Consider the following 22,851-nt stretch of genomic DNA (forward strand, 5'->3'; position numbering starts at 1 on the left):
AGAAACACAGGTTTACCTTGTTAATAAGTGTCATAGTGAAAACAAGCAGCTCAGAATCAGCCCCATTCTTCTCTTCCAGAATTTCAACTAAGCTCGTCCATTTCTTGGTGCCTGAAGAATGAATTTTAAACACTTAAATGTCAGAATAAAATATAATTTAGTTTAAAGCATTATTTAATCACATGTTATTGTAAATTGTAACTGCAAAGCTGGGAAAAATTGTATTTAATCAGAATAATAATTTCAGACACAGAGGCAGATTAATGCAGAATGACACAGATTTACACAGTATGGTAAATGCCTTTCAGCCTATCATGTCTGTGGCTGTCCTCCCATACTGGTACTAGCCCACTACTCTTTCTGCAGGTAATTACAAACATCTCCTTTTCATGTAAATTCTCTCCCCCATTTTCAAAGTTACCGCTTAATTTATATCCACCATTTTTTAAGGAAGTCCATTCTACAACCTACAGTCCTAAGCAAAAGTCGTGGACACAAATATACAGCTAGGGTGCCTACGACTTTGGCACAGTATTGTACCAAATGTGAAGCAGAGAGTGAGTTTGTAAACCTGGAGGGAACAAAGGACGTTGGGAACGGCGAGGGTGGAGTGCCACACAAGGGGTGACGGGCAGACGGTAGAGAAAGGGTGCTGGGGGTGGGGGCGGAGGAAACACAGCCCTGAGACACCAGGCAAGGTCATTTGATTCCAAACAACTGGTTTGTTGATCATTACGGAATGTCTGTCTAGCGCTTCTCACTCCCTCCCCTCTGCCCAAACACGATTCCCTTCTCCCTACCCGCTTCCCACTCTCAGACCACAATAGAGACACATATAACAATCAGGTTTATCATCACTCACATGTTATGAAATTTGCTTTTTTTGTGGCATATAATGTACAATACATTATATATATATCTAAGATTTTTGCACAGTACTCATCTGTTCCCATTTCACCTCATCATTTTCCCTGCTTCCACTCAGTGATTCAATTGCTATCAATGTAAAGCACCTGTATAAACTTATTGTTTAAATTAGAAATACAGCAGAATAATAGGCCTCTCCGGTCCAACGAGTCCTCGCCGCCCAATTGCATGCACATGACCAATTAATCTACTAATGTGTACGTCTTCAGAATGTGGGAGGAAAGCGGAGCATGTGGAGGATTCCCTCACGGTCACAGGGGGAATGTACAAACTCCCTACAGATGTCAGCGGGAACTGAACCAGGATCGCAGGCACTGTAATAGAGTGAGGCCATCTGCTATGCTGCCATGCTGGCCCCTTATAAAAGCATCTGCTTATCACACAGAGACACACTTACTGAATTATTCACCTTGGAGCCAGGAGCCCCTTCTCACAATCCAATTTTATCCAGAATTTAATGACTTGTATTTATTTTGTAACATTTGGGATACATAACTATCACAACATGGGGAAAGCTCACTCACCACATCAATTCCATGCTAACTCTCAGAACAACACCATCCCCCTCCTCTCACACACCCATTAACTCCACCCTGATTCACCTACCCCCTACCCTGGGGGTTATTTGCAATCTATAATTAACCTTCACCTTTAGGATGTGGAAGAACCCAGACAACACGTACGCAGACAGCACTGGAGGTCAAACAACAAATCTGGATCACTGGAGCTGTGAGACAGCTGTGCTAACCACACGGACTGCAAAACATCATTAAAATACCCTGTTTTGTTCTGCTCCAGCAGGGCTCCAAGAGCATATGGGGTAGTACAAGTACTGATAGACAGACAGCAAGGAGGAATGACCCTACAGTGAACAGACCCCATTTTCCTGCCTTGCCTACGGTGCACTAACACTTGGAGAATCATTTCCACTTTTATTATTTTATACAGAGCACACACAAATTCTTAAATTATATCTTCCTTTTTAAAACTGATTCCGAACTTGATTAGATGGTTCAGCAATCCTAAAGGGCTTCGGAGTCAAAGTAAATTAACTATCAAAGTGCATAGATGTCACCATATACTACCCCGAGTTTCATTTTTGCAGTTGTGGACTCCTTGAAAGTGAGTCTGTAGGTTGTGGAATCAGTTCGGAGTTAAGGAGAGTGAGTTATCCATGCCAGTTAAGGGAGCCTGATGTTTGTAGGGTAGCAACTGTTCCTGAACCTGACGGTGTGAAGTCTGTGTGAAAGAATGGTCAGAGATAACATTAAGCCTTTATCCTGGGAAGAGGCGGAAATTGAGTAAAATAAACAGAAACCAACCCCAAAGAGGATAAGGCGGTCTGCTCTCTTGCCTTTCTATCAGGGTGTGTTGTGCCAGCCACTACAAGCCCTTTTATACTGTCAGGTGAAAGAAAGGTGGTTTGAAATCAACTACACAGCCCACAATGTTGCCCTTCGTCAATGTACAGACCAGGGAAAGAGGAGGTACGAACAAACGTCAGCCCAGAGATTTCGCAAATTTGTGAACACATCAGGATCACCTCCAACAGTACAAAAGGCTTCAGCATCTGGTGGGACTGAGAGTTCATTAGTTTTCTTTCCCATCTGCCATGACTGACAATAAAGAAAACTGACAACAGAGAAAAAGTGGGGTTGGCAATAACATCGTTCAGCTTGCCAGGAATGCAAGTTCCTGAAACTCCCTTTCATTCACAGTCTTATTATTGTGATTGGTTTATTGTTGTCACATGTACCGAGATACAGTGAAGATCGTGCTTTGATACAGTTCATACAGATCTAATCATTACACAGAACATCTATGTAGAATAATAACAGAGTACAGAATAAAGTATATGAAAGAGCAGATTATTATTTAAATGGTAAAATATTGCAGCATGCTGCTGTGCAGAGGGACTTGGGAGTGCTTGTGCATGAATCACAAAAGGTTGGTTTGCAGGTGCAGCAGGCTATCAAGGCGGCAATTGGAATGTTGGCCTTCATTGCTAGAGGGATTGAATTGAAGAGCGGGGAGGTTATGCTGCAACTGTACAGGGTACTGGTGAGGCTGCACCTGGAGTTCTGTGTGCAGTTCTGGTCTCCTTACTTGAGGAAGGATATACTGGCTTTGGAGGCAGTGCAGAGGAGGTTCATCAGATTGATTCCAGAGATAAGGGACTTAGACTATGAGGAGAGGTTGAGCCGCCTGGGACGGTACTCACTGGAATTCAGAATAATGAGAGGAGATCTTATAGATGCATATAAAATTATGAAAGGGATAGATGAGATAGAGGAAGGAAAGTCGTTTCCACTAATTGGTGAGACTAGAATTAGGAGACATAGTCTCAAGATTCGGGGGAGTAGATTGAGGATGGAGTTGAGGAGGGACTGCTTTTCGCAGAGCGTGGTGAACCTGTGGAATGTTTTTTCCAATGAAGCAGTGGAGGCTGCCTCAGTAAATATAGTTAAGACAAGGTAGGATAGATTTTTGCATAGTAGGGGAATTAAGGGTTATGGGGAAAAGTCAGATAGGTGGAGATAAGTCCATGGCCAGATCAGCCATGATCTTATTGAATGGCAGAGTAGGCAAAACGGATCAGATGGCCTACTCCTGCTCCTATTTCTTATGTTCTTATGTAACCACCAGAGAATGTGCAATGCAGGGAAACAATAATGTACAAGATCTTAATAAAGTAGATTGTGAGGTCAACAGTTAACACAGATTGATAGAGAAAAAAGCTGCATCCCACCAGAACACAAAATAACTTAGATACATCGGACAACAAAAGCTGACATTGCATTTCTTTTGGATTTTTCTTTTAAATATTCTTACTAGGAATAGACTTGTACCTGATATTCACCATTCCTGTATGCACTTTCGTGGCCCATTAACAATCAAGGACAGTTTTCACCACATTCACAACAGTGACTCAACATAGTTTAGTTCCCTAAGACCACAGCAACCACCATCACCCACCACAGCTCACCACTCAATCCCTCCTATTACTTATCCTCAGGACCCAATCCACCGCTCACACAACTCAACATGGTACTGGGAACGTATAGCCACTGTTCAGGCTCACAGCCGAGGTTCTTGTTTGCTATGGATGTGAGGAAATCGAGCAGAGTGGAGAGGTGCAGAATCAGCCATTACCTTATAAAATGGCGCAGTGGGTTCCCAATTCCATTCTTTATTTACTGAAGCACTGCAAACAGATTGAACAATTCTCTTTGCCTGCCTAAGTTCATGATGTAACCTTCAACAGCTAACTGATAATAAATTCCACAATAACTGACAGAGGATCTTGGGAAAAGTGGAATCAAACATGTTAGGAGCTAACAGCTGGAACAGGGGTTGCTTCTTTCATATTTCACATTTCCTTACGCATTTCAGCCCATTGAGTTACTGCTAGCTGCTGCTAAATTTCCTTGTAAACTCTTCTGCACACATTCACATCATCTCCTCTCAGACTCTCCCATGCCCTCATACAACTTACACTGGCCAATTAATCTACCACAGTTTGCCCACAACTTTCTGTTGTACTTGTTCAACATGGATGATGGTCACATCACTTTGACGTTTGTCCGGCTTAAGCAAAAGGCATCACATTTGTGAAGTTCCTACATCTGGAGATGGATTAGTAACCTGTCTCCACCACACTTAAGTTAGCTAAGTACTGCTCTGGGGGACACAGGCCACATTTTCAGATCTACACACGAAATACTGCAGCCAGGAACAGCTCATCACAGGGAAAGTCGTGGGTGCATTAAATTGGTGGTGCAAGGCTGTCCAAAGAAGGATTTTATTGAGCATTTATTAATGATCAGGTGCCAAAGCATTGTGCTCACCAGACAAAGTCTTACAAGCTTAGCAGAGTTGCACACTTTCACTGGTGGAGTGAGTAACGAATGGAATTTTAGATATTACAGAATTGAGGTATATGGGGATAATACAAGGACATGGCATTGAAGTAAACACCATTAAACCATAAACCACGGGAACAGAATTAGGCCATTTGGTCCATTGAGTCCACATCACCAATCCATCACAACAGATCTATTATCCCTCTCAAACCTCATTCTCCTGCCTTCTCCCCGTATGTCCTTCAATATCCTTACCAATGAAGGACCAACGTCCACTTTAATGCACCCACTGACTTGTCCTCCACAGCCGTCTGATGAAATAAATGCCACAGTCTCACCACCCTCCGGCTAAAAAAATTCCTCCTCAACTTTGTTCTAAAGGGACGTCACTCTATTCTGAGGCTGCATCCTCAGGTCCTAGACTCCCCCATGATAGGAAATATCCTCTCCATGCCCATTCTTTTGAGGTCTTTCAACATCTGATAGATTTCAACAAGATCCCTCTTCATTCTTCTAAAATCCAGTGAGAACCGGTCCAGAGACATCAAAAGCTCCTCATACAGGACCTTGCAAACAGGCATATAGGCACATACGTTATAGCTGGGGTGCCTAAGACTTCTGCACAGTACTGTATTTGACAGCGTGGAACGGAGAGCGAGTTTGTAAAACTGGCAGGAGCAAAGGAAGTTGGAATGGCGAGGGTGCAGCGTTGCATGAGGGGTGTGGGACAGGGACAGAGAAGGATTGCCAAGGCTGGGGGGTGGCACGGATGCAGACACACCCAGTCCCGGGCAAGGTCATTCGATTCCAAAAATTGGTTTAATAATCATTACTGAATGTCTCTCCCTTCTCCTTTTCCCAACAATAATCCCTCTCTCCCTACCCCCTTCCTACTCCCAGACCTAAATAGAGACCCACAGCAGAATCAGGTTTATCATCATTCACAGATATGATAAAATTTGTGGAGGATTTTTTGCGGCAGCAGCACAGTGCAATACATAAAATTACTACAGTACCGTACAAAAGTCTTAGGCCCCCTAGCTATATAAATGTACCCAAGACTTTTGCAGAATACTGTACATTAACCCTTTCATTCCCGGGATCATTCTCCTGAACCTCCTCTGGACACTCTCCAATGCCAGCATATCTTTTCTTACACAAGGGCCCAAAACTACCCAAAATACTCTGTGTCGTCTGACCAATGCCTTATAAAGCATTGATGCTTTTATATTCTAGTCCTCTCGATCAGCCTTGACAGTGGAAAGGCACAAAAGGTGAAATGACCTTTTATTTCTCTTTTGTAGTACTGCTGTATAAGAGATAGAATGTAGGTCATAGATCCTGATCGGGGGGCTACAGGGAAAAGGGTATTGGAAACCATTGAGGCACTAGGTTATTAAGGGGGAGTGTTGGCACAGCTGCCCTGTGAGAACATTCTTAAAATAAGCCAGTCCTAAGCCTTTCTTTTCTCATACAAGACAGAGAACCCTCTCATATTCTTTCTCATATCAAAGAAGTTTTTGGCATGGATCCATATTTTATGGAACATCAGTTGTGAACGTTAATTTCTTCAACTTCTGATAACCATTCTCCTCTGATCATCCCCTCCCCTTTGTCTTCCCTAATCCCATGGGCCCCAGCACCCCTTCTATTTCCCCTCCTCTACCCTCTGTATCAGCCCATCACACACACATTCCTCCCTCTGATTCCACTCTCTACCTGATGGTTCACGGCTCTGTCCTATCAGATTCCACCTTCCTCAGCCCTGTCCTATCAGATTCCATCTTCCTCAGCCCTGTCCTATCAGATTCCATCTTCTTCAGCCCTTTGACACCTCAGCCTACCCAGCTTCTTACAGTATCCCCTCTCTCCTTCTCCCTCACTGGCCTAGCTTCCCTCTAACACCAAGATCCACGTATCACCCACCAGCTCTTGCTCCACCTCTTCCCTCCACTGGTTATCTTCCCACCTTCTTTCCTAGTCTTGATGAAGGGTCTCATCCCAAAACATCATCTGTCCATTTCCCTCTATGGAGATTCATGACCCACTGAGTGCCTTCAACATTTTGTGCGCTGCACAAGAATTTTATCTCATTATCTCAAATCTCAATCCAATTGCCCCAACCTTCTAATCCCAATAAGTATCTTAATATTCTCGTTCTCTTCACAAGTTCAAGATTTCAGTCATACAGAAGCTCAGTCCTATTGTTAAACATCCCCACCGCCAAGTCAGTAATACTGACCCTTCCCCTGAATAATCCAAGAGGTTGTCAACAACTCCAGGTTAGTTTTACACACAACCCCTTGCTCTTTTCCTCTCATTCAGTTCATAGTCACAACCCACAATCCAGCTGTCCATCAGGTGTGCATGGAATGACTTCATTCTGTGTTTTATCTGCCGTCATCAATGTTCTGATTCTTTTGACCCTAAAAGCTGTAAACTCAAAAAGTGGTAAATTCTTCTCAGTTTTGTTCTGAAGGGGCTCAGCAGGGTGGAATGCCCAGCTGTCAGTCACAGAACACCGGCACAGAAAGAGAGAAGCATAGCCTGCTATCCCAAATAAGTTTAAAAGATTCACAAGTTCACTTCACATGCACTGTATTAATTCTGAACTTCAAAATAAGTATACTCAACAACAGAGAAAAGGTCACAACCACTGTAATATTTATGTACATTAGCACCTTTGGGACTTTATTTACTCTGAAGTCGACGTTAAACTTGGATTTTGATACCCTGCTTGCTTTTCATGTTGTGTTTGGAACATCAGCACCGTCCGACGGCAGTTCTCCCTGTACCCAGTAAAATAGTACTTACATCTTTTATCATCCACAATGTTGACAGCTTGGATAAGAAGAGCCACGTTGCTCTCTGTATATTCCACAAACACCAACAGGAGTTTCAGAGCAGTCTTCACCACCAAGCGGTGCTGGAATTGAGAAACACAAGAGCAATCTGAGAGAGTGCCAGACTTTCCAGCTAACCGTACAGAGAGGGAGGGAATCATTTCAGCCTGAAAACACTAGCCTATCCAGGAGGTGGCAGGGTAGAGCAGTGTGATAAACTGCAAAGTCTCATTTTCTTTCATACAATGTGCCTGTTTTTAATTAATTGCCATCCTTTCATGCCTGAAGTTCACACTCATTTAGTAAATGTTTCTAAGTCTGTAAGGAAAAGTGGTTTATACAGTCAAAATGCAGTAAAAAGGCCTTTCAGTCCACATCTGCACTAACCATCAAGCAAACACCTAGACAAATCCCATTTCTCCTCTCACATCTGCATTAACATGAATCCACCCACAATTCTCCTGCCACCTCCTCGACTAGCAGCTAATTGCCAGCCATCACGTCTTTGAGGTGCAGGTGGGAACCACAGTACCAGGGGAAACCTACACCTCACAGAGCAAACTCCACACTGTCAGCACCAGAGATCAGGATCAAGCACAGGTCTCGGAACTGCGAAGCACCAGTGCTACGCCCTTCAGGACCTTAAAGAATGTATTAGTTTTTCCTGTTGTCTTTATGAAAAAGAAAATTTTATTAACCTGTTGCAACTTGCATAAACAGACACAGTCCACTTTCCAAATTAAGGAAATCATCAACTTCAAAATTTCATACTGTGGCTCTTCTCTTAGTGATCTGGTAGTTCGGGATCCTCTTGGAAAGAGTGATCACAGAATGATTGAATTTCTCCTACAACTGGAGGGTGCAATAGTTGATCTAAAACCAGTGTATTATGCCTAAACAATGGAGACTACAATGGGATGAGGGAGGAGTTGGATAGGGTAGACTGGGAACATAGGCTATATGGTGGGACAGTTGAGGAACAGTGGAAGACTTTCAGAGAGGCTTCTCATGGTGCTCAAGAGAAGTATATTCCAGTTAAAAGCAAGGACAGTAGGGGAGGGGAGAGCCAGCCATGGATAACTAAGGAAATAAAAGAAGGCATCAAACTAAAAGCTCATGCATACAAAGTTACCAAGAGTAGTGGGAAAGTGGAAGATTGGGAAAACTTTAAAAAGCAACAAAGAACCACTAAGCAATAAAGAAAGAGAAACTAGATTATGAAAATAAACTAGCACAAAATATAAAAACAGGTATTAAAAGTTTTTATAATTATATAAAGTGGAAAAGGGTGACTAAAGTTTATCCAGGTCCCTTAGAACCCAAGAAGGGGGAATTGATATTGGGTAATGAGAAAATGGCAGAGGCTCTGAATGCATCGGTCTTCACGGTGGAGGATACGTCTAACATGCCAAAGAGAGATGTTATGGATGTGGTGGGAGGTGAGGAACTCGATACAATAGCTATCACCAAAGAGGTAGTGCTGAGCAAACTTGTGGGCCTAAAGATAGCCAAGTCCCCTGGTCCTGATGGAATGTATCCCAGGGTACTGAAAGAAATGGCAGAAGTTATAGTACAGGCTTTGGTCATAATTTACCAAAATTCTCTGGACTCTGGGCAGGTCCCAGCGGACTGGAGAATGGCGAATGACATACCACTGTTCAAAAGAGGATGTAGGCAAGAGGCAGGTAAATATTGGCCAATTAATTTAACATCTGTACATGAGGAGATGCTTGAAGTGGTCAGTAAAGAAGAAATAGCGAGGCATCTGGAAAGAAATGGATCCATCAGGAAGACACAGCATGGATTCAGCAAAGGCAGGTCCTATTGGATCAACTCACTGGCGTTCTTTGAGGATGTAACGAGTGCAGTGGATAGAGGGGAACAGATGGACACTATTTACTTGGATTTCCACAAGGCATTCGATAAGGTGCCACATGGAAGATTTATCCATAAGATAAGGATGCATAGAATTGGGGTGATGTATTAGCATGGATAGAGGGTTGGTTAACTGATAAAAAGAAGAGAATTGGGATACATGGGTGTTACTCTGGTCAGTAATCAGCGGTGGGCGGTGTGCTGCAGGGGTCAGTGCTGGGCCTGCAATTGTTCACAATATACATTAACAATCTGGAAGAGGGGACCAAGTGGAGTGTATCTAAGTTTGCTGATGATACTAGATTGAGTGGAAAAGCAAATTGTGCAGAGGATACAGAGAGTCTGCAGAGAGATATAGATAGGTTATGTGAGTGGGCAAAGACCTGGCAGATGGAATACAATGTTGGTATATGCAAAGTCATCCACTTTGGAAGGAAAAATGAAGGAGCAGATTATTATTTAAACGGTAAATAATTGCAGCATGCTGCTGCATAGAAGGACTTGGAGTGCTTGTGCAAGAATCACAAAAGGTTAGATTACAGGGGCAGCAGGCTATCAAGAAGGCAAATAGAATGTTGGCCTTCATTGCTACAGAGGTTGAATTTAAGAACTGGGAGGTTATGCTGCAATTGTACAGGGTACTGGTCAGGCCACACCTGGAGTTCTGCGTGCAGTTCTGATCTCCTTACTTGAGGAAGAATATACTGGCCTAGGAGGCGGTACAGAGGAGGTTCACCAGGTTGATTCCAGAGATGAGGAGGTTAGACTATGTGGAGAGATTGAGCTGCCTGGAACTGAGCTCACTGAAATTCAGAAGAATGAGAGTAGATCTTATAGAAACAGATAAAGTTATGAAAGGGATAGATAAGACAGAGGCAAGAAAGTTGTTTCCACTGGTTGGTGAGACGAGAACTCAGGGACATAGCCTCAAGATTTGGGGGAGTAGATTTAGGATGGAGATGAGGAGGAACTGCTTTTCCCAGAGAGTGGTGAATCTGTGGAATTCTCTGCCCAATGAAGCAGTAGAGGCTACCTCAGTAAATATATTTAAGACAAGGCTGGATAGATTTTTGCATAGTAGGGGAATTAAAGGTTATGGGGAAAAGGCAGGTATGTGGAGATGAGTCCATGGCCAGATCAGCTATGATCTTATTGAATGGCGGAAAAGGCTCGATGGGCCAGATGGCCAACTCCTGCTACTATTTCTTATGTTCTACCAAATCAAGTCCCTGCATCTAAGAGAAGGTGCAGAAAGATGCAGAAGAAGAAACACAGTCAAGTCAGTAATAACTGATCACCTGTGTTAGAACGTAGAAATCTACAGCACATTACAGGCCCTATAACCTACTCCAGAAACTGCCTAGAATTTCCCTAAGCATAGCCCTTTATTTTTCTAAGCTCCATGTACCTATCAGGCAGGTACAAAAAGTGTTCTAACAGGCAGGGACTGCAATAAGATTGCAGTAGACGGATCCTACCTGCTTCGTCCCTCCTGTTCCACCCTTGCAAGCCACAACTATACAAAAGACCTCAGTCCTTCGACTAACCTCTGTAAATCTCAGCGCCTGCTCACTCACCCAGAAGCCACTCTGTCCTCAGAAGCTCCAACATGTCAGAATAAACAGAGCACATTTTTGGTCATTAACTGAGTGGAAATTAAATTTTTACTTAAATCATTGGTACAGACAATCAGATTTAAAATCTGATGAAGCATGTGGCAACTTTATTTACATCACCAGATTATTCTAATTTAGCAATACTTTTATTTTAAATGACTCTTTTTAAATGAATCCAATTTAATTAAGGATATATTTTTGGATACTAAAAAATTTGAGGACATCCAGCAAAATTTCTGATCTGATTAAATGAGCAACACATTGCAGCATGCAAATTACTGTGCTGATACCTGTTCAGCCACGGTATGCACTATAGACACTGGCAACAAAGAGAAAGGTGAACTCAGATGTTTTCTCACCACCAAACTTTAGCTGCACTGACACATGCCTGAAACCAGCATCCTTTGTTTATAGCTTGAGGGGGACGGGGTCTACAACTCAATAATTGGGTGAGATGCGCCTTATAAACCATTTTTCAATATGGGTGGTGCCAGAATTTTTTTTTATTTGATTTCTGCCGTGAAACAAAACGTGAGTTAATACTCAACAACTCTAAATAAACCTACACTTTCTCGGCACTCACTCATCTTGCTTGGCATTGACAGAAAAGAAAGAAAATCAAAGTACAATTTTCTTATGCATCCATAGCAAGTGTCCAAAAGACATCAGCTTATAAAGATCTCTGCAAAACAATGCATGTTCACGTTACCATGAAATGGCTGCTTCCTGTTCAGCTGCACACAGTAACACAACATTATAAATATCTGCCAGTCCAAGGGTGCAGTTAATATTTATTTGTGTGAGAAAAATGGATTGTTGGAGCTCTGTTGAAATGAAAACATCTAGGTTTTGACTCACTCTGTTTGTGGTTTGACATCATACACTCAGTGACCACTTTATTAGGTACACCTATACACCTACATGTTAATGCAAATATCTAATGGGCCTATCATGTGGCAGCAACTCAATGCATAAAAGCATGCGGACATGGTCAAGAGGTTCAGTTGTTGTTCAGACTGAACATCAGAATGGGAGAAGAAATGCAATCCAAGTGACTTTGACCGTGGAATGACTGTTGGTGCCAGAAGGGGTGGTTAGAGTATCTCAGAAACTGCTGATCTCCTGAGACTTTCATGCACAACAGTCTCCAGAGTTTACAGAGACTGGTGTGAAAAAGAAAAAACAAAAAATCCAGTGAGCGGCAGTTCTGTGGGTGCAAATGCCTTGTTAAGGAGAGAGGTCGGAGAATGGCCAGACTGGTTCAAACTGACAGGAAAGTGACAGTAACTCAAATAACCACACGTTACAACAGTGGTGTGCAGAAGAGCATCTCTGAACGCAGAACACATCAAACTTTAAGTGGATGGGCTACAGCAGCAGAACATCACGCACATAGACTCAGTGGCCACTTTACTAGGTACAGGAGACAGCTAATAAAGTGGCTAATAAATGTATGCTAAAATTGCCAAGGGTGTTAGTCAAAATTAGAAGTTACAATGGCTTCCAATGTCCAAAGAATGCTATGACATGTCCTTGACCAGGAAAAAATACAAATTATCTACTTAGAATGACATCTCTTTTTTTTTTAAAAAAAGCTCAATTATTTGCCCTCCATTTGCTCCCCAAATATAGGATAATAATTTCAAATACTGTCCAGATTCTTATTTAGGATATAAAAAACAAAAAAAAAACTATTTACGAAAATAGCTGGGATTCCCTTCGTTTACTTGGGATACTATGTCACTTAATTGGGACAAGAAATGGTTTCTAAATAGTTTCTAATTAGTGTCAGACACCTGCACTTGCACAGCCGTTACACACAACACAGTGCTCAGCGTGAACATCTTTTTAAAAATAGCATCAGTTCTGTGTGTTTGTGTTCAAAAGCAGTGATTTTTGTCACTGATAGTTGGAGAGAAATAAGGTAATTCAGAACTTGGGTTGTTTACTGTGGTTTCAAGTATTTAGGCTTGAAGATGCCAGAAACAGCCAGGAGTGAAAATAAAACAATTTCATGACTTCAGCAAGTTAAAAACTACGAAAAATATGAAGGTATCTATAATTATCTTGAATGTTACAATGAAAATGGAAATTGGTGTAGTATATTTAATATTTCAGTAATATTTGAGTAATATTGTTTTATTCAGCATTCTTTGTTGTATACATAATTCATTACACGTTATATGTAAATGGCACACGTTATTACACCACCGTGTCACATATGGGCATCTCACTAAAATAAAACTAAGTAGAAACGTTCATGCCCGCTCTCATGTTTTTCTTTCAATTAGTTTCTAGAGTTACCAAACATAACAGTGGTGATGAGGATGTTTTAAAATGAACCCGAGGCAACTACCTACCTGTTGAAGCACAGCAAGTTTTTCTTCAGAAAGGGGAAAGAGACATTGGAGTTTTTCAAAAAGTGCAGCGGAAGGGGAGAGGGACAGTTAACTTTTAAAGAAGGCCAAAAGCGAACAAAATTTATGGGTTCATAAACAGTGAGTACTAGGTGATAATAATAAATAAAAACGAAGAACAGAAATGGTTGGCTACATTGGAAAGATAGATGTATTCGATTGTACAACAGATAACTGGATGATGTATACTGAATGAACTGAGCAGTATTTAGAAGCAACTGAAGCAGCCAATGAAAAGCGAGTGCTAGTGTTACTGAGTGCAAAAGGTGGAAAGGTATATAGTTTGCTTCAACGTTTAACTGTTCCAACCAAACCAGAAGAAACTAGCGTGAATTTAATGCAGGAATGTTTAGAACCAAAACCACTGTTGATAGCAGAACATTTTAAGTTTCATAAGTAGAATCAAAATGAAGGGGGGTGCATTTCAGCTTATGTAGCTGAATTGAAGAAATTTCTGAGCATTGTCAGTTCAGTGTTGGGCTTAATGTTGCACTAAGAGGTTGGTTAGTTTGTGGAATCTTCGAAGAAAGCATTCAAGAATGGCTCCTAACTGATGAAAAACTTACAATTAAAAGAGCATTTGAAATCGCTGTATCAATGGAAACAGCAGACAGAGACACAATAGAGTTACAGTCAAGAATGAAAGTGAGCGTGAACGAAATTATAAAATCTAAACAGAAACTGGCCTGGCCAAACAAATTGTGTTACTGTTGTGGCAAGTGTTCACGTACACCAGACCAATGCAGATTTAAGGGTAAGACTTGCAGAAAATGTAATAATGCAGGACACATGCAAAGAGCACATTGGGCAGACAAAAAAAAATAGTCTGCACAGGGTAGAGAAAAAATAAAAAAAGTCAAGTTGCAGTTTCAGAAAGAGCGCTATCATGCATTTTGTGGATGAAAAATTTGATAATGTTGAGAGTGACACAGAACTGAATAGCCTTAAGATTTACAATGTGAAAACTAACAGGAGACAAGCAAAATGGATTACACCAGAAGTAAATGGCAAATGAATTAGAGTGGAGTTGGACACTGGTTCAGTTGTTTCAGTCATTCCACAAAATGAGTTTGAACGGCATTTCAAAGACACTGAACTGAAGCCTGCAGACATCCAACTAAGAACTTGTTCAGGAGAAAAGATAACTCCTGTGAAATGACATTTGTAACAGTGAAACACAAGAATCAACAAGCCACTTTGGGCTTGTATATGGTAAAATCAGGAGGACTAGCATTATGGGGCCAGAATTGGCTGAGACAACTACAACTTGATCGAAGATCCACCCACAACTTGCATGCCATATCCCCTACAATAGAGACAACTGAAAGTGAATTAAGAAAAGGACTGGATGATGCCACAGCAGTGATCAAGAACGCATTGGAAAACTCAGACATATCAAAGGGAAAATACTTCACCCAAGTTTTGCAAAGCCCACCTTGTTCCTTATAATCATCCATAATAAAGCAGCCAGTGAGCTACTTTTCTGAGGTTGAGTGGGGCCCAACAGGCAATGCCAGTTGTCCCAGTAGCCAAGTAGAATGGTGAATTTAAGGTCATCATCAATACTCTCTGCAAGGTTAGAGGATATCTTTGCAAACCTTTCTGGAGGGAAACATTTTAGCAAAGTGGACTTAGCTGAGGCCTACCTACAGATCAAATTTTTTCTCACCATCAACACTCACAAAGGACTTTATCACTATAACAGGTTTATTTTTGGAGTAGCCTCTGCAACTGCATGCTGGTAGAAATCTATGGACCAGGTGTTGCTAGGTTGTGCAGGCACTTAGTGTTACCTGGGTGACATCATTTGTTGCCAGTAAGAATGACAAGGAACATCTCCTAAATCTCAAGACAGTGTTAAAATGATTACAAGACTATGGGCTCAGAGCATGACATGACAAGTGTAAATCCTTTAAACCAAGCATCACTTATTGTGGTCACACTACTGATGCACAAGGATTACACAAGTGTGCTGAGAAAATTCAAGCAGTGATGGATGCCCCAAGGACAAAGGACATTTCACAGTTGTGGTCCTTTTTAGGATTTGTCAGCTACCGTAACAGGTTCCTGCCAAACCTGGCTACTGTGGTCCACTCCTTGAACTCGATCACTACAGATCAGGAAGAAATGCCAATGGACAAAGCAGTGAGGTGACTTTCCAAAAGACAAAGGAAATTGTGGCATCAGACACTGCACTGTGTCACATGTGAGCACCTCACTAAAGTAAAACTACAGAGACCCATTCATTCCAGTTCCTTGTTTATCTTTCAATTAGCTTCCAGAGTCACAAAGCATGACAATTTACAGGGTGCTTCATCAAAAGCATTGTATGAAAGCAGCACTAGGTGTCGGCATTGATTTTGTTAATTTACAGTCAATCAAAAGAACTATTAGGAATACAGTTCTACAGTACTGTAGCAGTACTGGTAGTGTTCTAATTCTTTCTGTATTTTATTTAAATACATAATTTGTTAATCAGTTAAAATTTGTTTGTCTTTTCAAAGGCTTAATGTCAGAGAAAAGTATACAATATACTCCTGAAATGCTTTTTCTTTGCAAACATCCACAAAAACAGAAGTGCCCTGAAGAATGAATGACAGTTAAATGTAAGAACCCCAAAGTCCCCCCCCAAGCTCCCCTCCATCCCGCTGGTAAGCGGCAGCGAGCAACAATCCCCCCTCCCCCCACCGGCAAACAAAACCAAGCATTGGCACCACCACCAAACACTCAAGCGTGAGCAAAGCAATAGCAAAGACACAGACTTGCAGTTACCTCAAAGACTTTTTTATACGTTTTTAATGATTTCCATGAAACTTTGGCTAATTGCGACAGCCACTTAATTGGGCCAAAAGGTACAGGCCATGGTGCATCAAAAATAACCAGAATCCACTGTATACCTATAATGCTAATATCCACTGTATTATCAGAAAATTACAGGAGTTTATTATAAACAGGGGAATGTTTATGAATGTTATTCATGTAGTCTTTGAGCTCCACCAGCATTTTTTGTGTTCATTAGTCATATAGACATTTTGAAGCTCAAAAAGGCAAGAACAGAGGCCTTAATCATTCAATAATTTCAACATCACTGAGCAAAAGGGAAAACACATTTGCCCAATGTTGAATGCACAGACCAAGAACACAAATTTAAACCAAGGAACATCATATTATTAGTCTGAGTAAATCCCAGTAATAGTCACAGACTAAGACTCATAGACGAAGAGCACTGAGGAACTCAGAGACAAGCACCGACAACATTTGAACAGTTCACAAGACATGCTTACTCATGTGAGGCTGGCTAGCCACATGGCACTTTCACACTGTACTCATCTTACATCGAGCCGCACACATTTCCCAGCAGGTTTCATTGAGAAGTGATGAGACTTGGAAACCTGGGCTAATTCTTGTACTATATCCTTTAGGACCAAGTCCAACCTGGTGTAAACCAGCCCAGCTCAGACTTGAAACCGGGAACTCCGTTTTAATTCATGTGAACGTTAACATCCTTGCTGTGAACCTTTATTCATTTGCCAAACAATGACTCACCATGCTCCCTGTCAGAGTGTACAGCCATTGGACAGTCTCATTATGGTTAATAACTCCATTCATTCCATCCACAAACAGCATTATCTGGCTCAGAGCTGCAAATACAAGAAAAAAATATGGTTACATAGGTCACTTTATGATAAAGGAAATGAATATATGACTTATAGGTCCTGACTTAATGGTTTTTGTAAAAGCATGACCAGTTTTGGAGCTGGTAATAAACAACACACAAAAACATAGTTGGCAGACATCTGAAACCAAGCAGGAACAGCTTAAAATGCTCCAGAAGTGAGTGAATATTTGTTTTGTTTCAGTCAGAAGAACATCGTGGATACCACGGGTTAAAACTGTGACTGCAGATTGGGCTGGGAGATTATCCTTAACCATGGAATAACAGAGATAGCTCTGGAGGATTTTAATTAGAACAAAGCAGAGTTAGATTGAGAAAGCTCGCATTTTTGCAGTGTGGTCAACGAGACTGGTTGACCTCTGCTTATCAGAAGAATGCGGAGGAGCAGAGCAACATGCTGAAGTAATCCAAACATATTGGGTGAGTCTTACTCTGGAAGAAAAGGTTGCTGGTGTTACGTGAGTGGTCAAACTTCCCGACAGAGATGGTGACTTTGAGGAAGTTGCACAAAATTCTCTGCTCCAAGCTGAGTCAACGTTAAATTGTTTTTGGAGGGTGCTTTAACTACACCACAAGATAAAGGCCTTTCAACTCACTAAGCCTTCTCCGTCATTCAGTACCCCACACTTACCTCATGGATTTGTCCATTTTCACCCATGTCTGTTAACTACTCTGTTAGAGCCCAAAAATACATCAAGTTCAGTCTCAGAGAGGAAGATTGAGTGCCATAACTTTCTGGTACAGGGAGCTGCCTATCAGGGTGTTCCAAATAAACAATATCCACTCCTCATCTCTGGATAGCTAGCTGCCTACCCCTAACTATTGCTCTAGATTCTCCACACAGAAGAAACGGACTCTCGTCATTAATATAGAGATGGTTCCACCCGTTTTCAGTGGAGGTTTCCTGAGACACTCGTTGGGGGGTGGGGGTATGAAATTCCAGCCTTCTTGAAAGGCAGAAAAGTTGCTTTATATTTACTGCAAAAAATCACCATGGAAGATGTGGACACGCCAATAAAAATATGCAAGTTATTCAAAGGAATCTTAAATAAAAGTCGAAAAAATAGAAATAGAAATTAGAAATATTTCATTGAATTAGGAAGACGCACATTAAATAAAGAGAAAAGATCTGCAGAAAAGGCTGGAGCTTCATGGATCAGTTGGGTGATTGGATCAAATTTGAAACTGAAAGAGCCCTCAGGCCTGAGCACTACCCAACCTTGTGCTGGCTATTTAAGCACAATTCCCCTCAAGTCAGCTAAATAGAACAGAGACGAGCACATGGTAGTACAAGTCAAGTTTAAAGCGTGTGGACTGGGCACCAGGATCAACCACAGAAGTAAGTGTAATCTGTCGCAAGTAGCAAACTTGTTGGCTTTAAGCATCCTCAATTTAAGCTTCTTTAAAGGGTGCCAGAATTAGTGTTTTTTTCTAGTTTACTAAAGAAATGAAAGTATACTCCCAACTAATTATTAAATGATGCCAGGTATTTTAATGTACTTTCAATTAGTGGTGGACCAGACACTGATCGAAATTCTTCCATTTATTTAGAGATACGGCACAGTCACAGGCCAGTCTGGCGTATATCACCCAAATACACTCCTAGGACTAATTAGTCTGTACGTAGCTGGACTGTGGGAGGAAACTGGGCACCTGGAGGAAACCCACTCGGGAAGAACGTACAAACTCCCGACGGGCAGCGGCAGAATTGAACCCAGATGGCTGGTACTGTTATAGAACTATGGTAACCGCTACACTACTGCCTCACCCTTGCAAGTAATGTTAAACATATTTTTAATGATCGTCATAGTAAACCGGGTTACCTCTATAAAGGCAACCAGCGGCTACATAGTTTTTAAAAATGCTTTAAAGTTGTACTTAGTGTAGTTTTTGTGTTGTTTTACGTAGTTCAGTGTAGTTTTTGTACTGTTTTATGTAGCATCGTGGTCCTGAAAAACTTTGTCTCTTTTTTACTGTGTACTGTACCAGCAGTTGTGGTCGAAATGACAATAAAAAGTAACTTGACTTGACTTATTTTATTGGGTGTCTCACATTCATTAATGTAAAGGTGAAACTGTGCAGACTGGAGGAACCAGTACAACTTTAGCACCTGCAGCAATGATTATACCCAAAGAAGAGCCGCCACCCTGAACTGGGATAACAATAAAAGCCAGGACAATATTGAAACACCAAATTACAGGAGGCTGTGAGAGCTTGGGGTAGAGAAGAATAGCCACAGGTGGCAGCACAAGGGTTGGAAGTCAGTACATCAGCGAGCAAGACAGAGACGGTTACCGTATTAAAAAACAAGCTGTTGGAATAATGTTAGAATAGATGTGGGGCAGCAAGTAAAGCTGCAATCTCATAGCACCAGGATCCCGAGCTCAGTCCTGACCTCCACTAAAACCCATGTGATCGCAAATTTGTCCTGGGTGCTCTGGTTTCCTCCCCACATGCCAAAAGGTGCAGGTTAGTTCCTTAGTTGGCTATTTTGAAGTACCACTGCTGTGTTGGTGAGTGGTAGAACCTAGGGGGAGTTAACATGAATATGGAGAAATAAAATGGGTTTGTGTAGATGTGTGTTTCCTGGCTGGTGTGGATTCAGTGGACAGAACAGGCCATTTCCATGTAGCACCACTTTATGAATGAAATACCTTCCAGGGAGAGACAGCAATGAAGTATTTCGACAGCAGAGGGCGCTATAGAACCATCAACCAGGAGATATTCAAGGAGCCCAAATCTTAAACACAACAGATTAAGCACCATTACCACCATTCAGGGCCCCAAACAATCCTTCCAGTTGAGGCAACACTTCACCTGTGAGTCGGCTGGGGTGATATACTGCGTCCGGTGCTCCCGATGTGGCCTTCTATATATTGGTGAGACCCGATGCAGACTGGGAGACCGCTTTGCTGAACACCTACACTCTGTCCGCCAGAGAAAGCAGGATCTCCCAGTGGCCACACATTTTAATTCCACATTCCATTCCCATTCTGACATGTCTATCCACGGCCTCCTCTACTGTAAAGATGAAGCCATACTCAGGTTGGAGGAACAACACCTTATATTCCGTCTGGGTAGCCTCCAACCTGATGGCATGAACATTGACTTCTCTAACTTCCGCTAATGCCCCACCTCCCCCCCATACCCCATCTGTTATTTATTTTTATACACACATTCTTTCTCTCACTCTCCTTTTTCTCCCTCTGTCCCTCTGACTATACCCCTTGCCCATCCTCTGGGTTGCCCCCCACCCTTGTCTTTCTCCCCAGACCTCCTGTCCCATGATCCTCTTATATCCCCTTTGCCAATCACCTGTCCAGCTCTTGGCTCCATCCCTCCCCCTCCTGTCTTCTCCTATCATTTTGGATCTCCCCCTCCCCCTCCCACTTTCAAATCTCTTACTAACTCTTCCTTCAGTTAGTCCTGACGAAGGGTCTCGGCCTGAAACGTCGACTGTACCTCTTCCTAGAGATGCTGCCTGTCCTGCTGTGTTCACCAGCAACTTTGATGTGTGTTGCTTAGATTAAGCAGATGCTGGAAATCCAGATCAACACAAAAACACTGGAGGAACTATGGAGGGTAACAAACAATGACATTTGGCACCAAGACCCTTCAGCCGAAATGTTGATTATTTATTCCCCTCCATAGATGCTGCCTGACCTAGTGAGATCCTCCAGTATTTTGTGTGATGCTCTAAACTCAAAGGGCAAATTTTGGTGTTTTCCCTTCCACGCTATTCTGGTGGCCTTCTTCTCCCCTTCCCTCATGACCCATCCATCACCTCCCAACATTTCACATTATCACCCGCCAGTTTGTGCCTCTTCCCCTCTCCCCATTTTCTTATTTTGGCTTCTGCCTAATTTCTTTCCAGTCCTGATGAAGGGTCTCAGCCCAAAATATCAACTGTTTATTTCCCTCCATTGGTGCTGCCTGTCTTACTCAGCTTCCCCGGCATTTTGTGTGTGTTGCTCAATATTTCCAGCATCTGCAGAATTTCCTGTGTCTCAAATTCAAAGATCAATGCGACCAAAAATAATACATAGATTCCTGCACTGTACGTATAGGAAGAAAACTTGACACAAAGTAGAAGCAGCTCTGATTTTAATCTTCAGAAGTATGTGATAAAGACAGTCACACACCACAAGGACTGCACAGTGGGACTTCTTCAACAAGAGAGACACAGAGAAACCAGAAAGGAAAGGCAAAGATACAGCATGCCTGGCAGGAAATTCATGGCAGGAAGTCCCAAAAATAAACAAATTATTTTTGCAAAAGCTTTCTTCAGACTTCAGTCTGATAGAGAGAGCATCAAATTAACAAAAGTCAGTGGATAGGTCTACAGGAGGATGTCAGACAACTGATTGAAAACAATTGACAAAAAGAGCAAAGAAGCCCACAGAAATTATTTTGAGAGTTACATGACCTACAACTTAATTACATGAAAAATAATTAGATAAGAGCTTCATAATAAAGGAGAGAAATTAAATATGTGAAGGAAACAAAAAAGTATGCAAAAAGGCCACATAATGAAGGCAGAAAAGTGTTTGTGTGTGGTGGGGGGGGATTTAAAAGTTCACAATAACTGTTTAAAAAATGCAGCTCCTCGGAGAAGCAATGTTGATGGAGGGATATATGCTGTATCTTTTTGGATCACAAAGATAACTTCTCAGCTCTTTCTCAAGAATGTCACATGAGGTCTTCGTTGTCTACTTGAGAAAGCAATTTCCACATTAAAGACAGAGCTCACAGCATTCTCTCTGAACAGTACTGGATTGTCAGCCGAGATTCTTTAAACTCGGGTCTATAAAGTAATACAAACCAACAACCTTCTGATGCAGGAATGCTACCAACAGAGCCAACGGTTCTGGATACCAAGTACCACAGGGGCCTCTATCCTTTTTTTTACCATATTGGAACATAGTAGGTTGCCAATGCCAGATCAAGGGACCATCCTATTCGCCACTGGTTTCTCTGCTAACATCAGGGGGGCAGGTGAAACTGGTTTGTAAAGGATCACTTCTATAGGTGTGTTATTTAATAGTATTACCAAGGTGCTGGGAACCTGCAATTCCAAATCAAAGGTATGAGTATTGCTTACACTGAAAGTGGGAAACTTCCAATAATCCCAAATGTAACTGAAGCAAAAATAATGTGCTCAGAATTTTAAAAAACATGAATTGGCTGGATAATCACCAAAGATATCAGGGCCAGCGTTGCAGGTGACTGTGTATATCAGTGGTCCCCAACCACTGGGCCGCAAAGCATGTGCTACCGGTCTGCGAGGAAACGATATGAGTCAGCTGCACCTTTCCTCATTCCCTGTCACGCACTGTTGAACTTGAACATAGAGTTGCCAACTGTCCCATATTTGCCGGGACATCCCGTATATCGGGCTAAATTGGTTTGTCCTAGACGGGACCACCCTTGTGCCGTATTTCTCCCGCTAAGGTAGAGCGTTCCTATGAAACCTTTTATGCCGAAATGGTGTAAAGTGAAGAAGCAGTTACCATTAATTTATATGGGAAAAATTTCTGAGCGTTCCCAGACCCAAAAAATAACCTACCAAATCATACCAAGTAACACATACTGTAAACCCGAAAATAACACTAACGTATAGTAAAAGCAGGAATG

General features: G+C 41.9%; 1 protein-coding gene across 3 annotated transcripts in view; it reads right to left on the bottom strand.

The window, feature by feature from the left end:
• Nucleotides 1-22,851, bottom strand: part of fhod1 (formin homology 2 domain containing 1) — a 302,751-nt gene that overhangs the window by 131,646 nt on the left and 148,254 nt on the right. For all 3 annotated transcript variants that reach the window (XM_072279446.1, XM_072279445.1, XM_072279444.1), the window contains exons 6-8: nt 17,088-17,182; nt 7,605-7,716; nt 17-111 (exon numbers count right to left, since the gene is read on the bottom strand). In XM_072279446.1, coding sequence (XP_072135547.1) covers nt 17-111; nt 7,605-7,716; nt 17,088-17,182 — 302 coding nt within the window. The remainder of the gene's footprint in view (nt 1-16; nt 112-7,604; nt 7,717-17,087; nt 17,183-22,851) is intronic.

Source organism: Mobula birostris, chromosome 15 (assembly GCF_030028105.1).
Source record: "Mobula birostris isolate sMobBir1 chromosome 15, sMobBir1.hap1, whole genome shotgun sequence".
Classification (NCBI taxonomy): domain Eukaryota; kingdom Metazoa; phylum Chordata; class Chondrichthyes; order Myliobatiformes; family Myliobatidae; genus Mobula; species Mobula birostris.